This window comes from Mytilus trossulus, chromosome 1 (genome assembly GCF_036588685.1).
Source record: "Mytilus trossulus isolate FHL-02 chromosome 1, PNRI_Mtr1.1.1.hap1, whole genome shotgun sequence".
Taxonomy (NCBI): Eukaryota; Metazoa; Mollusca; class Bivalvia; order Mytilida; family Mytilidae; genus Mytilus; species Mytilus trossulus.
The window spans coordinates 53,924,406-53,947,390 of NC_086373.1; the positions used below are offsets into that span (position 1 = coordinate 53,924,406).

Below are 22,985 nucleotides of genomic sequence, written 5' to 3' on the forward strand. Positions count from 1 at the left end.
GTTATTTTATTTTGCTTGTATAATAATTACATTCATTTAATACTGTTGTCTCGCATATTTTGATAGATCGTATAGTGAGTTTTATGTTCTTATAACTTTCTACTTCTTTTGATGTTCTCGTTGAATTAATATTATGGGAAGTGTTATCCGTTCTTGTGTACATACCGGAACCATTCATGCTAGATCTATTAAATATTGTGCTGTTATTTTAGATCTAATATATATATAACAAATTTATACGCAAATGTAAAGATTTAGAATTGCAATATAGTCAATTATTCTTTAAAACTAATAAATCATCAACATAAACTAAAAGTTATCAATAACAACAAATGATAATAGGCCTTAATACTTTTAAACTTAAAGTACCTGTTGTATCCACTGTTATTGGCTGTGTGAAACACACTGATGGTTTTGGCTTTTCACAACTTCCAAGACGCATAATCAGATTTTTTGTATCTTCTATGTTTTCAGATCGTTTTGGTATATGTTCTACTATATCTTCTGGAGGGACGAACTCCTCTACATCTTCTTCCGGGTCAAGATCACGAAATTCACGCTGATGTATTGCGTCGTCCTGTGCGGCAGCCTCGCTAACAAGTATTTCATCACTTGAATCGTAACTATCGGTAGTATTTTCAAAGCTTTCATCGACATCTATGGATGTTGAATTGGACAGTTGATTAAGTATATCATCTGAAATGTTTTCATCTGTTTGACTACTAACTTCCTGTGATAGCTCGTCACTCTCGCTGATGATTTCCTTCGCTACATTATCTTTTTCGTCTACATTTACGTCTAAATCATCACCTGGAATTTCATCTGTATCATTGAACTGCTCGTCGAACTTGTCATTTTGATTATCACTGATTTCACTTATGTCATCAGATGTGTCCTGTAAGATATCTTCCATATCGTGTTCGCCATTTAAAATCTCAATATCATTTGTTCCATTTAAGTCAAGTTCATCTGACAAATGTTCGTCAGAAAAATCACCTGTTTCATTTAAGTCACTCTCATCAGACCAATATGGGCCGGAAATATCATTAGTTTCATTTGAGTCACGTTCATCTGACAAATATTCGTCAGAAAAATCACCTGTTTCATTTAAGTCACTCTCATCAGAAAAATATTCGCTGGAAATATCATCGGTTTCATTTGAGTCACGTTCATCAGACAAATATTCGCCAGAAATATCATTGGTTTCATTTAAGTCACCCTCATCAGACAAATATTCGCCAGAAATATCATTGGTTTCATTCAAGTCAAGTTCGTCAGATAAGTATTTGTCAGAAGTTACGTTTTCATTTGATGCAATTTCTTCAGAAAGCCTCTCTTCCTCTGTGCTATATATGTCATATTCTGAGTCATTCTCGAAAGTTTCGTTGGTTTCGTCTGCTATATCGTTAGTTCTTTCTTTCATATTGTCTGTCATATCTCCAATTTTTTCAATAACGTCTTCATAAAGTTCGGGAACAATTGTTACTGCCACCCTACCCTCTGACGATTTTTTGATTTCTCCATCGTTCGAACTTTGAATTGCTTCAAAAGAGTCTTGAATATTTTCGATTATGTCTTGAGTTTTCTCTATTATATCTCTGTTTTCCTTGTTGTCAACATCACCAATTTGTTCCAAGGAAGTTGAATAACTCTCTTCTAATGCAAGTTTGCTGCTATTGGCGGGAGGCACTTCATCAATCTCTACGAGAAAATCATCACTGTCAGATGGGGTTTGTGTAATGGTATCGTCTTCATTACTATCCTCCGATTGTGTTGCCTCTTCTGTGAAAATGTTTTCACTTTTTTCACTAGTTTTATCATCTGTTTTAGTAACCGTGATACCGTCTACTGATGGTACCTGTTTATTAGTGCCATCAATATCGTCATCTGATAATGTTCTACTTGTCCCTAGTTCTGACTTATTCTCATCATTCACTGATATTGAATCTACAGACCCAGAAGATTGCAGACTTATTTCAACAGGTTTGATTGATATCTCTTCCAAATTCAGTGATTTATCATCTACATCAACATTCATATCATCAAAATCACCAGCACTTAAAACTTTTGTTTTGTCGTCCAAATCTGGATTTGAAGACTCAACCAGCATTTCGTCTGGAATGTTTAATATGACAGTTGTATCACCTTCTGAACTTATCGTATCATCAATCGGTATAAGTATCTCATTTACAGGAGCATCACTGTCATCTGCAGACACACTGGTGTCCGATGCGCTTATGTCTTCATTTAATTTATTCTCAATGATCACAATACCTTCTGATGCCGTTTTTACATCTTGAGAAATTTTACTGCTTTCTTCTGCTTTTGATTCTGCTGTTGGCAGTATCATTTGACCGTCATGAATTTTCTTTGGTTTCGAAGGTGTCGTTGAGTATGCTATACTTGCAGCCTCCCTGTCATTTGTCATCATGTTTTGAACAACGCTACTACCAAAAACATTATGATCTGGTACTTCAGTTGGTTTTGTTTCACTCATTTTATTAAGTATTTTAAGGATGTTTCCAACATTTCCACCAAATTTCTCGTCGATTATCTTGCCATAGAGATTTTTGTTCATATTTGCTCCATTTTTATTTTCTACTTTATCATCTGTTGTTTCTTCATGTGATGTCTGTAATATCAAACCATCATTAGATAAAGCCTTTACATCTGTCTCAGTGACAATACTATCTTTAGATACAGGTGTCTCGTGTGTAATACTAGCTTCAGTAGCAGTCTCCATTGATTTAGTATTCTTTTGTTGTGAGTTATCGGCCTTTATAAATTTTCTTTCTAAGTTTTTCCGGAGTCGTTCAATGGAAGTTCCATCGTTCAGATTCACATCCGTATGACTGTCAATTCCGTCTAAAATGTTAAGAAGCATATCGTTAACGTCCTCTTCCTGTCCTTTGATATGACTAGATTTTGCATCATCTGTCTTTCCTTTTGCAGCTCCATTCCTTTGCAACTGTTTCACGATAGATCCAGACTCGGGTATGTTTTCATCAGTATTATCACTTTTACTATCGGTTCTAACATCCTTCAGAATCGGATGTGGTGGACTTGTGACAACCATGCTATGACTATCATCCTGTGCAAGAACTATGTCTATATCTGATAATGCCTTGTCAATATTTATGTCCGACGGTAAATGCTCATTTGTCTTGGCATTTACTTTACTGTCTAGTTTTTGATCCTTTTGAATAATGCCTAGATTTTCGTTTGGTAGTGGCCAAATTTCGTCTTCTAAATTTTCCTTTGATGAGATTTTTATACCCATATTTGCAGTGCTTTGTTTTACATCGTTTTTTTTTCTTTGGTCAACAGGCAGACTATTTGTAATATCAACTCCAATTTGGTTCTGCTCAGCTTTAGATGCAATATCACTTTCATCTTTACCGATATTTTTTTCTATTGTATCTACTAGTATACTTGTGTCATGTATTTCCTGATCACCAGCAATATGATTTGGATCTTGAGATATCGACGGTATGTTGGGCTTAACGATGGTCAATGGTGGATTCGAAATCGGGTTAAAATTCGTTTCGTCAGGTCTTAAATTTGAGTCTGTAGTTTTCTTTTCATCTTCATCTTTAGCTTTGGTAATACTTGCTTCATTGTCTGGTACTTGGGTCGTAGGTATAACTGATAACGGTTGATTCGGTAATTTGTTTATATTTATTCTTCTAGATGGATCTTGTTTCGATACAGCTAAAGGCATACCGAAGCCAAAATCAATTAAACCGAGGTTATTCTTATTATCGTTTTCCATGTCTATTTTAGGTTTGTCTTCACTTAATATTTTTTCGAATACATCACTAATAGATGTTTTCTTCTTTTCTGATCCAGTGTTGGCTTCTAACAATCCAATAAGTGGATTTTTGTTATCTGTATCAGCACTTTTCTTAATGGTATTAAAAATGGTCTCCATGGTCGGTCTGATTTCAGAATTAAGATTGGAGACAAATTGCAAATTTTCAGAAGTAGTCATTATTTTTTCTTTGAGTTTATCAAATTTAAGTTTTGAATCATCATCGTCGCCAGTTTTAGGTTTGTTAAATAGATCCCCTATCTTTTGAAGGCTTTCCGTATTTTTATTCCCAGTTTGATCCTTTTCCTCTGGTGGTTTAATGGTTGTTGGTGAGTTTTCGTTAAGATTTTTGTCTTGATTCATCACGTTTATTTTGTCTGAATTCTCATTGTTGTTATCTTGTTGTATTTGTGTTGAACCGCTGCGTAACATTTTCAATAAGTTTAAATATCTTTGGTTATTGACGGGTCTGAAATTGTTTGGTGATACTGAAGGTCCCTTGAACTTCTGGTTGATTCTAATTCTTTGTGAGTTTCCATACCTCTTATTTTGCACTTGGCCTTGGTTAAATATCGGATTGTTGTGAGGATTTGAAAATCCTTGGTTTCTGTTGTTGGCAAAATTGATAATTCTACGTGCATTGTTTAACGTTCTTAGTCTATCTACAATGTTAAGCTTTGAAAATTCTTTTTGAAAATTGCTATTAATATTTTCATTAGAACTTGGGGTTGGTGTTGGAGATGGATAAAAACTAGGAAACCGGTTACGATTCTTTTTCTCTTCTGGTGCTCGCTTTTCTCGGTTCTCTCCAACAGAACGCTTTTTACGTTTAGTTTCTACTATGTGGGAGTTATTTTGGATGTCAATTTCTCCACAAAGTTGATTTCCATTGTGTACTAAGTTTTTGTCGAATTTCCATGGAGATTTCTCAAACCTTTAAAAAAAATATTAAAAAATGCATATTTTATTTTTTGTTTGTTTATATAAAAAAAGGGGGTGTATTATTCAAGGCGTACGAAGAATTGGAAATATTAAAAGTCAAATGAATATTGTATTAAAGCATCCTGATTCCCGGTACTACGTTCCAGGTGTTAGCTATTATCCATACTCTCTAACTCTTGGTATATGTGTAACATACGGAATATTGAGATCGGGAACCAGTTTAGTAGAGGCCCTACTTGATGGTTGTCACTAAATGAGTAGGATGTGTCTCATTCATAGTTATAGGATAAAACACAGCTCCTCTGTGGTCGTGTTATCGTCTCCTTGACACAATCACCATTTCCATTCTCAATTTTATCTTGTACATAAGAGGCTGTGGTATGAGTACCAATGAGACAACTCTCCATACATGTCACAATTTGCAAAAATAAACCATTATAGGTCAATGTATGGCCTACAACATAAAGCCTTGTCACATCTAACAGAAAGCTTATATGTGAGTATTGTGACGTAAAATTGTGCTTTATATTGTTATTGTTAAATTTATAAATATATGGTATAGATTATTGATGCTCTAAATTATATAAGTAGATTTGACATAACTTTTGGACAAACTATGTTGTAAACTAGCCATCAAATAAAGTAAAATTTATGTCATAGATTTAAGGAGAAAGACTTTAAAATGGTATTTTTTATATATATTTTTTTTGGGGGGGGGGGGAGGGGGGGGGTTATACAAAGATCCTTAATAATGGTTTCTGAAAGGGGAACACATATGCATAATAGAAGAATATCGATGTGTAATATGCAAATTAATTTTAACTATAACAGCTGGAATGTGTTGCATTGCTGAATGAACTAGAATGTTTATGAACAGTTTTGTTGTACACAAATTTGAATTCCTGAACTGATTATTTTACTATTATTTTGAGTTTGTGTTTAATTACAAAGAATGTGATTTCGATGAATTATTAAATGTTTTAGCCATACCTGGACTCACTCTTCACTAAACTGGGACTGATGCCATCCCAAACTAAATGAGTATGCTCCGAATGTAAACCAGTCCACACATTTTTTATACCTGCAATAAAGGCAAGAATTGCTTAAAAAACTGATAGGTAACTCAAACTACTGTAAACAATAATGTCAGGATGAAGGACTTATTTTCTGTATTCATTAACTTTAATGGTATCAGTTTTCTTTATCTTTACAAATATGGCTTATTTTGTAAAATATTCATGAAATGGTTTTAAAATGTTTGTGTAAAATGTTCATGGAATTGTTGAACTATAACTAATATTTACGTATGAAAAAGATTTATTTCATACTGTACATCGTTCAATTCTGTAATTAGTACTTTATTGCTTAACTTTCTTATTTTACAATTTTTTTTCTTTATACCTGTACATTCCATTATATTTTATTGATTTGTTTGTTCTTTATTGTGTTTTGGTTATTATTCTTTATTCTGAAACCCCAAACCCCAACCCGACCCACACATACATACAAAACGTATGTCAGTGTTAAATTTACATCAACACGAAGTATATGATCATAAAATTTAATCTTGGTACATAACGCATCGTTTTTGATGCGTTTTGTTATTTGATTTTGCCATGTGATTATGGACATTCCGATTTTATTTTCCTCTAAGTTAAGTATTTTTGTGATTTTACTATGTACTGCATCAGATGAACATTTCGATATTATATAATTTCACTTCAGCGATGATCGAGTCCAAGAATGAAAATGTACGATTTGATTTTTTTAGTTGACTGTATTTTCTGTCTGTAAAATGAAAATGATCAGGTATGATATTAGTCTCTAATATCTATGAAGCTAATAAGTTAAACTTACCAAGTGATAGGAGATGATCTTCAATAGATTTTGATTGTACTTTGATTGGGACTTCTAGTTTTAACAAAAATGAATAATCCTGTCTACATTTTTCTTGAGCATCATCCCATTTTGATGGCTCTGTATTTACACGAATACATATAGCAACGCCATCTAGCGATGCTTCTGTCCAACCATCACGGCAAAATCCCGTATTTGGAAACTGAGACTGTACATTGTTTCCACCTGTATAACCGCGATCAGATTCAGATGCTTCCGCTTCTCGTCTGTCTAAAAGTCTCTGTTCAAGCTGTTGTTGTTGGAATCGGAGATTGTTTTGTTGCACAACATTTAAATTTGTTCTCTGAAAATTTCCAATCCTTGCATTTCCGCGAAATCTTGGAATATCCGGTATATTTCGAAAGTTTTTAATGGGGTCAAATTGTCTTGGTCCATTCGGAAACTGGCAATATGATATTCTTATGATATCTGAAAATAAAATAATATTTTCATTTTTTTTTTATCTCTTTTGTTTTCACTTTTAAGATATATCCTGTAAAAATATGATTCATTTCTCATGTCGTATTTTGTTATATTGTTTTCTTCATTTATAAATACAGATAACTAACTAATGAAGATTATAATCAAATCTCTTTATGGAAATGTTCATTTTTTTCGTGTCATGTTTGACTTCATCAAACATGGTGCCTTTACAGTTTTATACACATATTTCCATCTTTAAATTAAAATATTCTTAAAGTAGGGGCAGGTCATTTTCGCACGTGTTTGCTTCATTTAAATGAGTAATAATATTTTACACAAATCGAAATCTACTAAAAAAGATATATTTATCATAATATTTTAGACAACTTTCAACATTTTAAGTTTATACATAAAAGGATATCCATTTCGACTTGTTGCTACTGAGAATATATATATATTTTTGTAAAATTTAGCTTTTGTTTAAAAAAGATTTCTGTTACCAATCCCCCCCCCCCACCCTCCCAAAAAGAAATATAGATTTTGTTTTTAGATTACATCAGAAAAAATGAATTCTCGAATGTGTTTATACTTTCTCTTACCATTGTTTTATTTAGACTTCAATTTTGCTAAAAGTACCACATGTGCCTACTTTCTGTATAAAAACATGCACTTCATCTTTTTAAAGATTTTGTGATACCGGAACCTTTAATAGTTTTTTTTATGGAATTTGCTCACTTTTGAAGGCCGAACGATGGCATGTAATTATTATTATTTTTGTCCTCATGGTCATTATACCTTATTCCCTATTTATTGTTTATACCAGTATACTAATCGTTAATATATTAAGTATATAATATTTTAGTTATTTTTGGTAATAAGAAAATAAATAAAAACGCATTTCGCAATTAGAAAAAAAACTACCTGTTTATTGTCATTTGTCATGTTTTATAACTAACTGTGCGGTATTGGTTTTGCTCATTGTTGGGGGTCAGAAGGTGACATATATATAGATATAGACAGAGTTAACTTCTGTGTCATTTGGTCTCTTGCGGAGGGTTGTCACATAGGCAACTACATGATATATACCACATCTTTTTTTTATGTTAAATTGTATTTATTCTTTTATTGAAACGGTAATTATGCTCAATAAATTCTTGAACACAGAAAACAATAAATCCATTCATTCATTCATTCTAAACGAAATACGTATTGAAAGTGTAAAGCATATCTACAAGGCAATCTTTATTCATGTGGATAATTTGTTTTATGGTTTTATCACGTTTTATCTGTTCATCAATATGTAACGAATTGGTAGGAATGCATTGGACATCCTTATAGTGTCACATAAAACTAATTTTAGACCCGTATCTGTATTTATATCAGATCAACCTTTACAATTTGTCACATATCCAAATTTTAAATAGATTTCTACGCATTAAAATTGAGAATGGAAATGGGGAATGTGTCAAAGAGACAACAACCCGACCAAATAAAAAAACAATAGCAGAAGGTCACCAACAGGTCTTCAATGTAGCGAGAAATTCCCGCACCAGGAGGCGTCCTTCAGCTGGCCCCTAAACAAATACATACTAGTTCAGTGATAATGAACGCCATAGTAATTTCCAAATTGTACACAAGAAACTAAAATTAAAATAATACAAGACTAACAAAGGCCTGAGGCTCCTGACTTGGGACAGGCGCAAAAATGCGGCGGGGTTAAACATGTTTGTGATATCTCAACCCTCCCCCTATACCTCTAATCAATGTAGAAAAGTAAACGCATAACAATACGCACATTAAAATTCAGTTCAAGAGAAGTCCGAGTCTGATGTCAGAAGATGTAACCAAAGAAAATGAACAAAATGACAATAATACATAAATAACAACATACTACTAGCAGTTAACTGACATGCCAGCTCCAGACTTGCATTAACATAGTTATTTTTTTCTTCATAGTTTTGAAATAATTTCGATAAATTCAGTTTGATTAGTTGTCACAGGCACTTAAGGTTTGTCTCGGAATTTTTTTCAAAGGAAAAAAGAATCTGAGAAAAGTGCTTGAGTGTGTTATTTGTCCATTTATTGCACTTATATATCGCCGTCCAGGGGCCTGGTTTTCGAAAGTATCTTATGACTAAGACATGTCTTATGATGGTCTTTATGACATATCATAGTCGTAAGATATGTTTTCGAAAGTGTCCCAAGTTACGATTTGTCATAACTTATGTCGTAAACTTAAGACCCCTCGCGACATGACTTATGATGGTCTTATGATTGTCAACTAAAATTTTAACTAGATTTCATGTATAATATCATGTTAATTGCAATAAAAACGTTTTTTTTTTGTGTTTCCCAACTAGTTAAATAGTAAAGATTTTATTTTTCTCAACTATGTGAATTAAAATTTGAATCTCCTGCGACATACAATTTGGAATTCTTTTCTAACTCATTGTTTTGTTAATAAATGTGCATGTTAATTCGTTCCTAGTATAGTTAATAATACTATATATTCGTATGTGCACGGACATTTCGTTAAGCGGGTACTCGATGTACTAAATCTAAAAAGTATTCACATTTAAATAACGTATGATAATACACGAAAGCGAAGTTCAAGATTAATTATATAGTACAAACTAATTTTAAACAAATTATCAACTCATATTTCAATTACTATTTGTATAAAATTTCATCTTCATTATAATGGGGAAAAAAATATTCCTAACTATTAGAAGTGGTAATAATTAATATGTTCATTCTTTTCATTTTCATTTTTATAAACATCACTTTTTAATCATTTTTAAAATAATAGAAAATAATGTTCTCTTATGACAGTCATAAGAGCATCATAGCTATGACTACCTTAAGACAGCTTTGATTTACATCCTATGACATATTATATGATAGTCATAAGATGATCATAAACTATGTCCTAAGATATATCTTATGACATATCTTATGATACTTTCGAAAACCAGGCCCCTGGATTGTAAAATAGCAGTACACCACCGGTGTAGTTCTTTGCTTTAATCTGAAATGTTGGGACAGAAGGTTAATATATGTATAATTTTGAAGTAAACTACGTTATTTATTTTATCATTACGACTGTTTAATAAACCAAAATTTATTTTGTATATTTCAACTTTTGGTCTTGGTCATATATGTATAAGGGGAGATAATTTGTGTAGTGAAAATTCTTAAAATGATGTTAAAGATTTTTTTTTTTTTTTTACTTCTAGCAATAAAACAACTTTGTTTTTTCTATATATTTTCTAAAAGAATGTAGTCAAAACTATTCCTAATATTTAATTTCAAATTCTGATTAATAGATTTCTGTCTTTCTTTCACATTGAAGTGTTTTTCATGAATAATCTTAATGCCAAATTTAGCAATTTTGCACAACTTGTAGCTAGAACAACATGATGACCCGTACTTAATGATTTTTAAAGAATGATAATTTCATCATAAAAGCTACATTTTGTAAAAATTAGATAGTATATCTGAGTACATATTTAGCGATGATCCACCTTAATATATCAGACAGGGCACTTGTCCAATGCGATGATAAAATCCTCTTACAATTACTATAGAAGTTAAGGTCCTTTACCATCGGCTGCAAAAGCGTCTATAGTATGGGTATGGTAAGCACCAGAGACACTACTCTTTTAGATACAGTTTTTGACCATAAAAAGACATCAGGACCAGAAATAAAATTAATCACATGTGTCAACTATTGTCTAATTTAAATAGAATATTAATCAACAAGCTGTTCTAAAAAGGGTATTTGCTACACAGAATTTTATCTTAATTTTGTTAATATGGGGGTATTGGTTTTAAGGGGTCTTCTACCAATACTGTATGAACCTTTTTTTGTCATTTCTCTCTATCACTTATATGTTAAGCACATTTTCCTCTATTCTGTTCATTTTAACCCCCCTCACAACTTCTTAGTCTATTCTTATTTTTTATTATCTCTTTTTATTTTTGTATATCAATTTTTCTGTAATTTGGTTCATATTGTTCTCTATTTTGTAAACCCACATCCAGACTTGCTTATACATGTATCTTTCGTTACTTCCCTGGACTTTTCAATAGCGATGAATTAGACTTGAATGTTTTCCTATTTCTTAATTTCTCAATGTCTTTTACATACCTTTTAAATAAAATCTGTAAATAAAATATATCTTCAATTTCGATTTTTTTTATTCTTTTCATACAGAATTTAAACATTTTACCCAATTGGTTTGTACTTAATTAAAGAGACGTCTTCCCCTTTGAAAATTATGATTTCCAACCAGTCTTGTATGAAAAAATTAGTTTATCGTCCGGTAGTTTTTATATCCTCTTTTTATAAGAATTTTTTTTCAAGTAGCATTTCTTAAAAACTGATAGTAAATTAAAACAAAAAGATACCCAACGACATACTAGTACTCAATTTAAAAGAAAACACAAACATTGGAGGTCAATATACAGTCTTCAACTATAGACAAATGTCGATTTCATATTTAAAGGTGAGGATCGTCCCGACTGTGTATAAGCAATACATACAAACTTTCACCAAATATGTGTCATCAATATCAAATCATATAAAGCACAGAAAACATGAAAATTTTACTATAAAGTTCACCAATGACATGGTTCCTGTTATGGAACCGGCATAAACCAGCTTTGAGTTCTTCCTTTTTCATTTCGGTGAGTAATGAACTGACATGATACATGTAAAAGCAGACTACATGTACTAAGTACATGTACAATAGATATTACTGTAAAGACACTGCCATATATAGACAAAATACTACATGTATACATGTACAAATATGTTCATCTAGATAATGAACAACCTATCGAAGAATGCTCGCCTTTCGGTTACTAAAACAATCTCCTTTAGTAATAAATCTCCAGATATGTAAATCATACTTTATTTCACTATTTTATCAGTCTCTTAATTTCTTATGTTTTATACAAATTAAAAACATCTATTCAAAAATTGCCATTGAATCTGAATAAAAGAACATGCAGATTGAATTCCATTGAGTCAGCAACTCATCGAAAAAAATTACTACAATCGGGTAACTACATGTCTATCCACCCATCCCATCTCGGCGAGTCTATACAATTTACCGGTAAGGAAATACCATAGGCGGATTCAAAAGGGGGGGGGGGAGCTTTGTGGGGAAAATATTTGATTGATTACATAGGAAATCACTGAAGCATGAACTGAGCGCCTTATGCCAGTTAGTGGGGCCCCCAGTAACCCCCCAATCCCTACCATTCCCACCTTTACAAAAAGTTCTGGATGGTGACTGCATTATGCGGAATCACTGTAATGTATTACAATCAGTATTATAAAATTTAAATAATTTTTAACATTCCACAAGTAGTAGTTTTAAATGCAGGCAAGATATGTGTCATTTACGGCAGCGAGTTTTTAAGATTTTGAGTGAAACAAATCTTTTCTACATTAAAGACCAGGAAACTGTCAACCCACTTAGAAATCACCTATGAAACTATAACATGTCAAACATGACATGTACATTTTATTTGTAAATATATGGCATGTGCTTTGTTCGAGGCTTTTTAGTGCCTATCATCGCCATTAGACCAATTATAACTTACGCTGTTTTTATTTGCATATATTGTCATTGTAATAAACTACGGTAACCAATAAAATATGGCAAAACACCTATACTTCGTTTTTACCACAATAATAATGTTATTTATGACAATATGCATATTAAATATTCAGTGACAACATCTTATGAATTAGTTTTTTCTAGGACGATGTTCATTAATTCGGACTAATATTATTTGAATAGGAAAACAACAAATGAAAAGAATTGATTGGAAAGAATTTACTATACAAATCCTTATGATTGGTAAATAGCAGCAGCAATAAAATAAAAGGAAAAAAATCAAAAAATAAATAAATCTCATTTAGAAACTCCTATTTTAAAACATCCTCATTGGAACTCATGCAACTCTTCGATTTTTTTTCCCCCAAAGATTTACCTGTTATTTTATTTTTTTTATTCTACAAAAAACAACATGATATTGCACAACTGATGTTAACTAGTCTAGTGAAATGAATTATGGTTTGTGGTGCAAATGAAAAATTATTTTGGGGCAAATGAAATGCCAAATTTGCGCAAAAGCAAAGCACCGAGTCTTGTATTATAGTGAAGGTCCCTAAATTAAAGAATTCTCTCAGATATCATTATGTTCGCTATAAGTTATAAATATATCTGCATTGTACTATTATCAACCATGATATAAACAAATACTCAGGATCTTGTACGAATGGGGTTCCACATCAAATTTGATTGCACACGTGTGGCTGGTGTTTCACCTTACCTCGCCTATCCTCTTCAAGCCCTTTGGGTTTCCGTAATCATCATCCATTACTCTGACTGGGTTAAACCCACAAATATTGTAAATGTTTTATAAAATGTAAGCAGTAATTTAATGACATGGGGAAAAAATGCTTTACTTATTCACTAACCTGTGAGAAAAAGAAATGCAAAGGCTGTACTGACCACATACCGCCACCTGGTCATTATCTAGTTTGGTCACCTAAAAGAAAGAAACGGGTCATTAACATTACTATTTTTTTTTATAAAAACATTAAAGATAAAGTATACTAGTTCGAAAAGCAGGAAACTATACATCGAACTATACAAGATGTGCAACAGAATACAACAACAATGGAAAAGGGCCAGTGTAATAAATACTCGTTTATGCATCATTGTAAATAAATTCCGATACTGTCATTAAAGTGAGAGGTTTTAGCGCTATAAAACCAGGTTTAATCCACCGTTTTCTACATTTGAAAATGCCTGTACCAAGTCAGGAATAACGTTCTTGGTGTGTTTTTTCATTTGATTTTGCCATGTGATTATGGACTTTCCGATTAGATTTTTCTCTGAGTTCAGTATTTTTGTGATTTTACTTTTTTCAAGAATGAAAAGACACCGATTGGATTATAGTGTCAACATGTTAACAATCGCATTGCTCTGAATTAAGTGAACGATTAGAAATAACTTTTAAAAATTGTACAATTTTGGGACAAGAGCCATCTTTTTTTTTAACATATCCAATCCCTACCCTCACATGTGCTTCTGAGTTCGGACTTCTTACAATACCTTTAACCTGCGTAGTTTGACTCCTAACAGTACTTGTTTGCCTGTAAACGCGATATCTAATTATTTCTGTATTGCTTTAGTATGACAGTTTCTCTTAATGGTCAAGGTATGTCATCAACATTTGCCTTTGTTAAAGTTTAAGTTAGCGTTCATTGTTCCTTAAATATGTGTATGTTGATTATTATTCTAAACATGAATGTATATCATTTATTCGCAAACTTTCTAGACTCTGTGTAAATATAGAGCTAGATCTTTGGTATAAACACTTGTTTGTTGTTGAAACCCGTTTTTTATAACTAGATGTCTTGTAATTGAGATACAACATAAACAAAAAGTTTGAGACACAAGCGTATGATACCAACATCAGTGCAAAGTCACGATTTCTGGGGGGGGGGGGGGGGGGGGGGGGTCCCTACACATAAACGCAATAGATCAAAAAGTTAGGACGCTAAATGCATTTCAAGCTCCGAAGCATCAAATAAAGACCCTCACTAGAACAATCAAACTAAAGCTCAACTTGTCAGAAGGAACACCGAACATTATAGTTTAAATATACTTCAATCATTTTTTGTACATGAAAATTTATAGATAGGCGAAAACTTATCAGTTAATGAACCTTTCTATTAGATGATTGATAGGAAACGGTATATTCGTGTAGAACATAAATTTTAGATTTAAACATTTAAAATATTCATTTATTCCCTCAATTCGTCAATCAATTGGTGCACATGAAAATGCAGGTGATACGACACCTTTTTGAAATGACGAAATTTCTTACACTTAATATGTAATATGGACGGCTCTTTTGCAGTTTTTCCTAAGAACCGGGGGGGGGGGGGGGGGGGGGGGGGAGTCTCTTGAGTTTGTCTGCGTCCTTTTAGAACAACAGTATGTGTCTTTTCTAAAGTTTTGCACGACTCTCTTGATATGTTGTTCTTAATTATTCAAATCATTGTATTCGTGAGTTTTTATGAACCTTAAAATTACTCTCTTAACAGATATGGTACAAATACGTACCACTCAAGGAAACCAGAACTCTAATAAGTAACTATGTCAAAATAATCAACAATCTGTCATTCAAAAAGAAACATCAAGGACCAAATTAGGAAGTTGAAGAGAAATGAAAACTTGCGCGAGATCCCATTCAAATTTTTTAATTTATTTGAAATTAAATTTATGCATAATTTGAATATTTTTTAATGACTCCCTCGCACTCAAATAAATGTCTATATCAATGAATCTATGGTTTTAAAAGTCATAAAAATAAAAAAAAGCTAATATCAACTAAATTATTAATATGAACACAAATAACGCTTACATTTGCATAATGCAACTGACAGCTATAAACTAAATTATTGTTTCTATCTAATATTAATGGTCCAGTAGAAATTACATCACTAAATCGTCGACGCCATCGTGTGACATTGACAGGACAGATGTGTAATAAAGATGTTATATTTCATGTCAATCACTATGGAAACTAACTATAATTTGTTCATGATTACACAGGCAATTGAACATCATACATGTATATTATCACACGCCCTGACGTACACTACGGTTACTGACAGAATAATAAAGATAGCACATAAACTATAAGTATTTATGATAAAAAAAAAAAATATGTTGAGGTTCCTAGTTTACCATGATTTATAATGGTTGAAATCTAAATCTTGTTTTTTCGTATTATTTTGGTTAAACTTAGAACTTACAATATAAGACCAAGGAATTGTATACTTAAATATACAATTCCTTGATAAGCCTTTGTGTGCATATTTATTATTCTTTTAATATTCACTTCTCAGTGGATACTTGAAGACCGACTTTCAGTAATTCACCTTTGCAAAATAGTTTTCTTTTATCACCGGCGATTTAGTGGACACCCTTGTCGTACCATCTTTTACATATTGCGGATGATAAGGTTATTTAGTGTCATATTTTAAGTTTGGCGGTGTTACTGTATCCATATTGTTTTTACAATGTTTTAATTAAATTCTATAGACAACTTTTTAAATTGTTTTAAAATAAATTTTATAGACAAAAAACAAGATATATGATCTAAATTAATGTCACCAATTTAAAGCATAAATTATATACTGTATAAAAATTCAGAGACATAGATGTACTAAAAGTCTTATGTTTTTACCTACAATAATCAGTGAAGACCAGATAGAGAAAAAACAATGTCAATCTTTTTATTTACAAAATAAACTGATAAATAGAGTACTAGAATGACCCTTTTGTTACCTTTTAAATTTTTATCAGGAATTCCCGTCGCCAAAAATGATGTGTTACATGATTTACAGACGCACATAAATCTTCATGTGTATTACACCGTCCGTGCAAGTTAGTTCTAAATCATTGATTTTAAGATATATTTGAAGTAAAAGAAAGTAGTTTCTCAATCACATACCTAGTACCCCGCTCCCCCAATAAAAAGAAAAAAAACAGGGATTTTTTTTATGTGGTTCGTCACGTTTGCTAAATCTTGATGTTTTTGGTTGTTTGTTGGTTGTGTGTAATATCGTTTTCTTTTTCTTTTATGTTTTGCAACTGTACGTATTCCTGTTTTCTCTACCTCTTATTAAATTCATATATCGGGCCCTGATAAATTAATGGTTACCAAACTCGTACATCACTCTTTAAGCGTATAAGCTTCTGCAGTGTATACATGAGTGCATTAGGCATGTTAACAGTGCGTAGTGTATTAAAAAAAAACACGATTGCTTTTGTAATTAAAATGTATATTAAACAAACAGTTTCAATTAACTTTTTATTTTTTTATTTGTTAATAAAAAGCTTAGTATATTATCTAAGAAAACATGAATCTAAAGTTCATAAATTTCGCTCATAAAATCCCATGAATCCGTTAATTTTAAAAAGCCATCTGAAAAATGTGCATTCTAACGTTTTTATTTTGGATAACGTCTTACAGTAAGTAACGTCAGGTGACACCAGTATCTTGCGACGTTTCTATGCAATTTGTGCAAATTTTTTAAAATGTGGAAACTATAGAAATGAAAAAGATTTATTTTTTGCGCTCTTAAAAACGAAATTAATCAGCCTTTTTAAAAGTAGAGAAATATTATTAAAACGGTTAACATTGACGTAATTATTTGTTGATACGTAATACATGATTTACTATATCATAAAATATGTTTGTACAATGGCCCATCTTCAGTCATTAACGTGAAAGCGGGACAAAATTCACAATTTGTTAAACAGGACGATAAAAATACATATAAAATGCAAATGTCAGCTGCATAATTAATTATTAACGCAAGTTTTCATACGTTTATTAATAAAACATAAAGTGAGTAAGATAATTTTATACACGTGTTTGTATTAAAATTAAAGACTTGTAATAAAGTGAGGTGAAATTGACACTTAGACAACAATCCATTTCACCAAAAGACAAGGATTTAAGCAGTTATAGGTCACTGCACATACTTCAACAAGAGTACATACGATCTAAGTTTCTTTATTAAAACATTTCACTGTTCTACCTTTTACACTAGTATACCCAATTCAAAGTAAAAGACAAATATAAAATAATGACCCTGTGCTTTGTTTCATAAAAAAGGATGGCGGCTAAGTAATTACAAGAATTTTGTCTTAGAAAAGGACAAATCTTACGGTTTGCTACAAACATTACTCTAATTCTAACAGCAAATTCTTTGAGAGTAACATTATCAAATTAAGATCAATGATCCACATTTGACAAAATATTTGTTTGGGCGTGTTTTTCAACAAAAAAACTACATTTCCATGGGAACCAACTGTGATCCTCTTTTTTGTGTATTTGTTCGTCTAATCATATGAGGCTGACTTTATACAAGAGCTCAGTGTTAGGAATAAAGACAATATCTAGCCCTACCCTCTCACTTCACGTTCCGCTCACGAAATAATTCAAATTTTGGTGCTTTATCTCATTGAACTCAAAATGAAAAATACACACATAAACAGTTAAATCTGCCTAATCTTGACTTGCATCTTTAATATAACAATAAGGGTCGGTTGGGAATAAAACGACAAAAGAGATTATCTCAGCTATTAAATTGTGAACTTTCAATGTCTGTAAAGCTCCTGCATACATATTATATACTAGTAAAACACAGTTGATACGATATTCCAGAGCTTGATTTCCCTATAATGGTTTCTATGATAAAGTACTGCTGTTTAAGAAATAATTCCTTCATGTCATGCTCTATGCTCATTTTAACATGGGTAGGCATTAAATTTGTCGATATTTTACACTGAGCGTTAGCGAGGTGTAAAATGTGGTCAAATATAATGCCTACCCATGTTAAAATGAGCATAGAGCATGACATGAAGGAATTATTTCGATTCTAATAGGACAAATACAGTATTTTGATAGGTCGAAGCGTACGAAATTACCGTGAAAATGTTTGGCTGTTCCCGTTTCCTCCTCGAGGAGTCTGTGCATTGCATTTCATATTTGATAAGTTTAAAAACTACGAGCAGGGTAAACATATGTGGTTTCATAAAAATATATAATAAAAGTTTATGTTAGCTGCCTAAATGTATATTTTTTAAAGGATAACGATGTAAATAACGTAGATTTGAACAGTAAGTTTGTGCGCATGTGTCAAACATATTTTGTGCTCATTAGAACACGGCTTTGTTTACAAAGCGTAATAAGGACGTCATTTTAGAATTGGAAAGAACCTATGAAACCTAGAGTTCCTAGTGGTAATCTAAAACTATCCCTTTAAAAAGTATTATGGGCGCTATCATGAGTTTATTAACCGTTCAATAATGTTTGTAAAAGAGGGACGAAAGATACCAAAGGGACAGTCAAACTCATAAATCAAAAATAAACTGACAACGCCATGGCTTAAAATGAAAAGACAAACAGACAAACAATGATAGTACACATGACACAACATATAGAAAAACTAAAGAATATATAAACAACACGAACCCCACAAAAAAACTATATCAATATATGTTCCAATTGTCGTAAGCACAATTCCATCCTCTTTTCCTCGATTGTGGCTAACAGAACTAGACTTATCACTGGTTTTGTTCTAATATGAGCAATACGAAGGGTGCCATATACGGGGCATGATCTTTTGACTCTTTTGGAACAGATGAGATCACCCCTAGTTTTTTGTGGGGATCATGTCGCTCAGTCTTTAGTTTCTTATGTTATGATTTGTGTTCTGTTTTTGTAATTTGGTCTTTTTCGTTTGTGTTTGACAAAGGCATTGTCAGTCTTTTTTCAATTAAGGAGTTGAATACGCTTTTGGTAACTTTCGTCTCTCTTTTATAAAAGGTAAAAATTATTGAAAACAAAAAATCAGCAGCTTTATTCATGCTAAAAGCAAAAATGACAGACTGGAATTAAAGAAAACTTTCGAATAAAGAGTTGTTGACTTAGAACATGCACATGAAAAGCATAGTAGATGTCATTTATGTGAACGATGAACCTAATTTTGGATATTGGGGTAACAGCACACATTGAAATTTCATATACAGAACATAGTCTCAAGGGAGGTGTATTTGGTCTTAATTACGAATTGAGTCTTGAGGGAGGTGTATTTGGTCTTAATTATAAATTGAGTCTCGAGGGAGGTGAATTTGGTCTTAATTATGAATTGAGTCTCGAGGGAGGTGTATTTGGTCTTAATTATAAATTGAGTCTCAAGGGAGGTGTATTTGGTCTTAATTATAAATTCGGAACAAATATCACGATAAAAATATAAAAATATTATAGAAATATCTTTATAATAGAATTCATGCATTATTCAGGTAAAAAAAATATATATAGTTAGACAATATTCCTTAAGATGGCATCTTAATTGCTACCAGTAAATTATTATAGACAAATATATTACAAACATATATTAACTGTATAACGTTGATTTATGATTAATTTAGTCTTATTGTGAAGTAGATATACTTGTAATTAGTGTTTGTTCAGAGATATGGTTAAGGAAATTACTTCAAATCACATTCCACAGGGGGACATTCCCGCATATTTGTATTCTATGTCAAATTCCTTGAGAGGTTTCCTACATTTCAAATATGCGACTAAATTTCATTTTTTTTTACAAAGGTAGCTTAATTTGATAGATATTGTGCCTTTCAAAATAATTGTTTACAACTTGATTTGTTGTACCTAAGAAAAGTAGATATTTAAGGTGTTTTGAGGGCCCTTTGTAAATTGACATCAGACAACTATTTTTAAGAAAAGAAATTGCTATTCAAAAAGATTTTGATTGGGTTATTTTATTTTTATCTTTCATCTTTTCCCCTCTTTCTTTATTAACTCTGTATGTTGTATTCCTTTTTCTTACTTGTGACTGTTTATATATAACTGACATATGATATATATAGTTTTCTAAGAATATACGCTCGTATTTCATAATAATTTGACGCTTTCGTATAAAAAAAACTAGACGGTATAACATACACCTGCATGGGAATATATACTAATTAAGTATACAATATATTATGTTCAATCATACACACAAGCATGCACATTTAACATATTAATCAGATTGATCACTATTATAAAGGTATTAACAAAAGTTAGGGTTATTTCGACACTATATATACCCTAGTATATTTATCAATGACAAAATATCAGTTCATCAAACACGTCACAAAGTCTACAATATTGCCCTTTTATTTGACATATTTTCGATTGCGTTATAAACTTCCGGGTATAATGACCATTAAAACGTCTTATTTATTGTTTTTTTCAAATGTTCAAAGGTCACATAAAAACATCACCACAAGAACGTATATAGTTCTTACCTTTCAATAATTAATTTAATATAATTATATGTGGGTGTAAAATTAAGAATAAAGGCGCTATTATTATAACATAACTTTAAAAATCAAAACCCAAATCGTCTTATTACTTTTGAATAATCATTCTTCAAGAAACTATATTGAATAAACGTTTCCTGTTACATTCTAGAGACTATTGTTGTTGTTTATGTTTGTATGTATCTATTGTTTTTATGTTTGTTTCTTTTTAAAGTGGTTTGTCTATAAAAAAAAAACTATTTCCCATTGTAAAAAGAAAGGTTGTTTCTATTAAATTCGATAATAGTTTTACAAATTCTTCAAAAGCAAAAAGAAACTTAGCTGATGCAACATTTAGACATTATATTAGTGGTACAATATATCAAATACATATAATATATATATATATGATGTATGTAAATTTCAAAAGTAAAACACTATGTACAAGATTACTTACATGTCTGTTCTGACAATTATAGACTTTTCTTCTACATGTAATATCTTTGAAAAATATTCTTAAAATGCACAATCAGCAGAAATCGTTAAATCCAAAACACATCTACATTTCACATACGAAAACAATATATCCTAAAAACGAAAATATTCCTTGAAAAACAACACAATGACACTCATAAAATATTCCGAATATATAAATGATCACTTATTGGTGCTCCTTGTCTTGTTCCAAAATTACCATAGTTGTTGATATGGTTAGTGATGTATTCGGATATGTCAATGTTCGTAGCCCCGAGGCACATTTATTTTGCATGTCTGTCATTTGCTCCTTGACAAGACGTTACATTGATACCTGGGGGACAATAATCAGATCACACAAAATATTAACTTTTAGTATCACCTTTTGTGCGTATCATCTGATCATCTGTAACAATGATACTTGTAACACCTTTAAGACATCGTTGTAATTTGTTATTTTGAATGTATGTCATTTATTTACTTAATATTCATAAAACCACAAACATTTGTTGATAAAATATTTTTATCTTATGTCAAGATTAACCATCTAGCATAACTCATTTTGGGATATATTTAATACTTCCGAGTATGCTTCAAAGATTGCTGAAACAACAACCGAAAAAAATCAACAAACAGTTATACATACGTTTTCATTTTTATTTCAGTTTTAGGGTATATGAATTTGAATAAAGACCAAACAAAAATAATGTAAAAACATGAAAGGAGGTCAAAGGCTTTCAAAAATGTGTTTAATTAATTGTGAAGATTAATCTAGAATATGTAGTTCATAGATATGTGTCAACCATGACGTCACATTTACAACTACTGTTGCATATTTATTAGTGTAATAAAGAAAATAAAAATCCTTCTGCAACGCAGAATGGGACCCACAAAAAGTTCTTTTTATGAAATATGCTTAGCTTTAATGGGTAACAATTTTACAGCACCATATATACGGAATTTAACAATAAATGTCTGTACAGGAATGATCGACAGCAAAATATTTGAAAGTCCAATTTTATAACAAAAATAAGAGCTGATAAAACAAAAGAAAAAACAAACAAATAGGACAAAAAGGGTTGCAAAAGCCGGACAATGAATCAGAGCTTTGATTGTGGGATATTATATTCAATAATTTCAAATAATTTCAGAAATTTGGAACAGAAAATTTTATGAAACAATGTCCGTATGTTTCATGCCAGCACCAAAGCACCGGCTACTGGGCTGTTGATACCCCTAGGGAACCCACAGTCCGCCTGGAAAGGTATCAAACCAGTGACAGTAATAACTTTAAAGGTGCCAATTTTACTTCACTTAATTCTAGTATGTTGATACGGACTTTTATGTTAACGCATAACAGGAAAAATGAGTATTGACTAACATGTAAGCGCATAAGAGGAAAATGAGTATTTACTAACATGTTAAAGCATAAGAGGAAAACGATTATTTACTAACATGTTAACGCATAAATGGAAAATGAGTATATACAGACATGTTAACGCACTAGAAGAAAATGAGTATTT

At 31.5% G+C, this 22,985-nt stretch overlaps 1 protein-coding gene across 1 annotated transcript in view; it reads right to left on the reverse strand.

Annotated features, from left to right (window-relative positions):
* Positions 1-21,712, reverse strand: part of LOC134727351 (uncharacterized) — a 35,518-nt gene extending 13,806 nt beyond the window's left edge. Inside the window, exons 1-5 of the mRNA XM_063591731.1 lie at positions 21,446-21,712; positions 13,569-13,639; positions 6,611-7,078; positions 5,744-5,834; positions 370-4,745 (exon numbers count right to left, since the gene is read on the reverse strand). Of these exons, the coding sequence (XP_063447801.1) occupies positions 370-4,745; positions 5,744-5,834; positions 6,611-7,078; positions 13,569-13,623 (4,990 nt within the window). The 5' untranslated portion in view covers positions 13,624-13,639; positions 21,446-21,712. The remainder of the gene's footprint in view (positions 1-369; positions 4,746-5,743; positions 5,835-6,610; positions 7,079-13,568; positions 13,640-21,445) is intronic.
* Between the last annotated feature and the right edge of the window lie 1,273 nt (positions 21,713-22,985).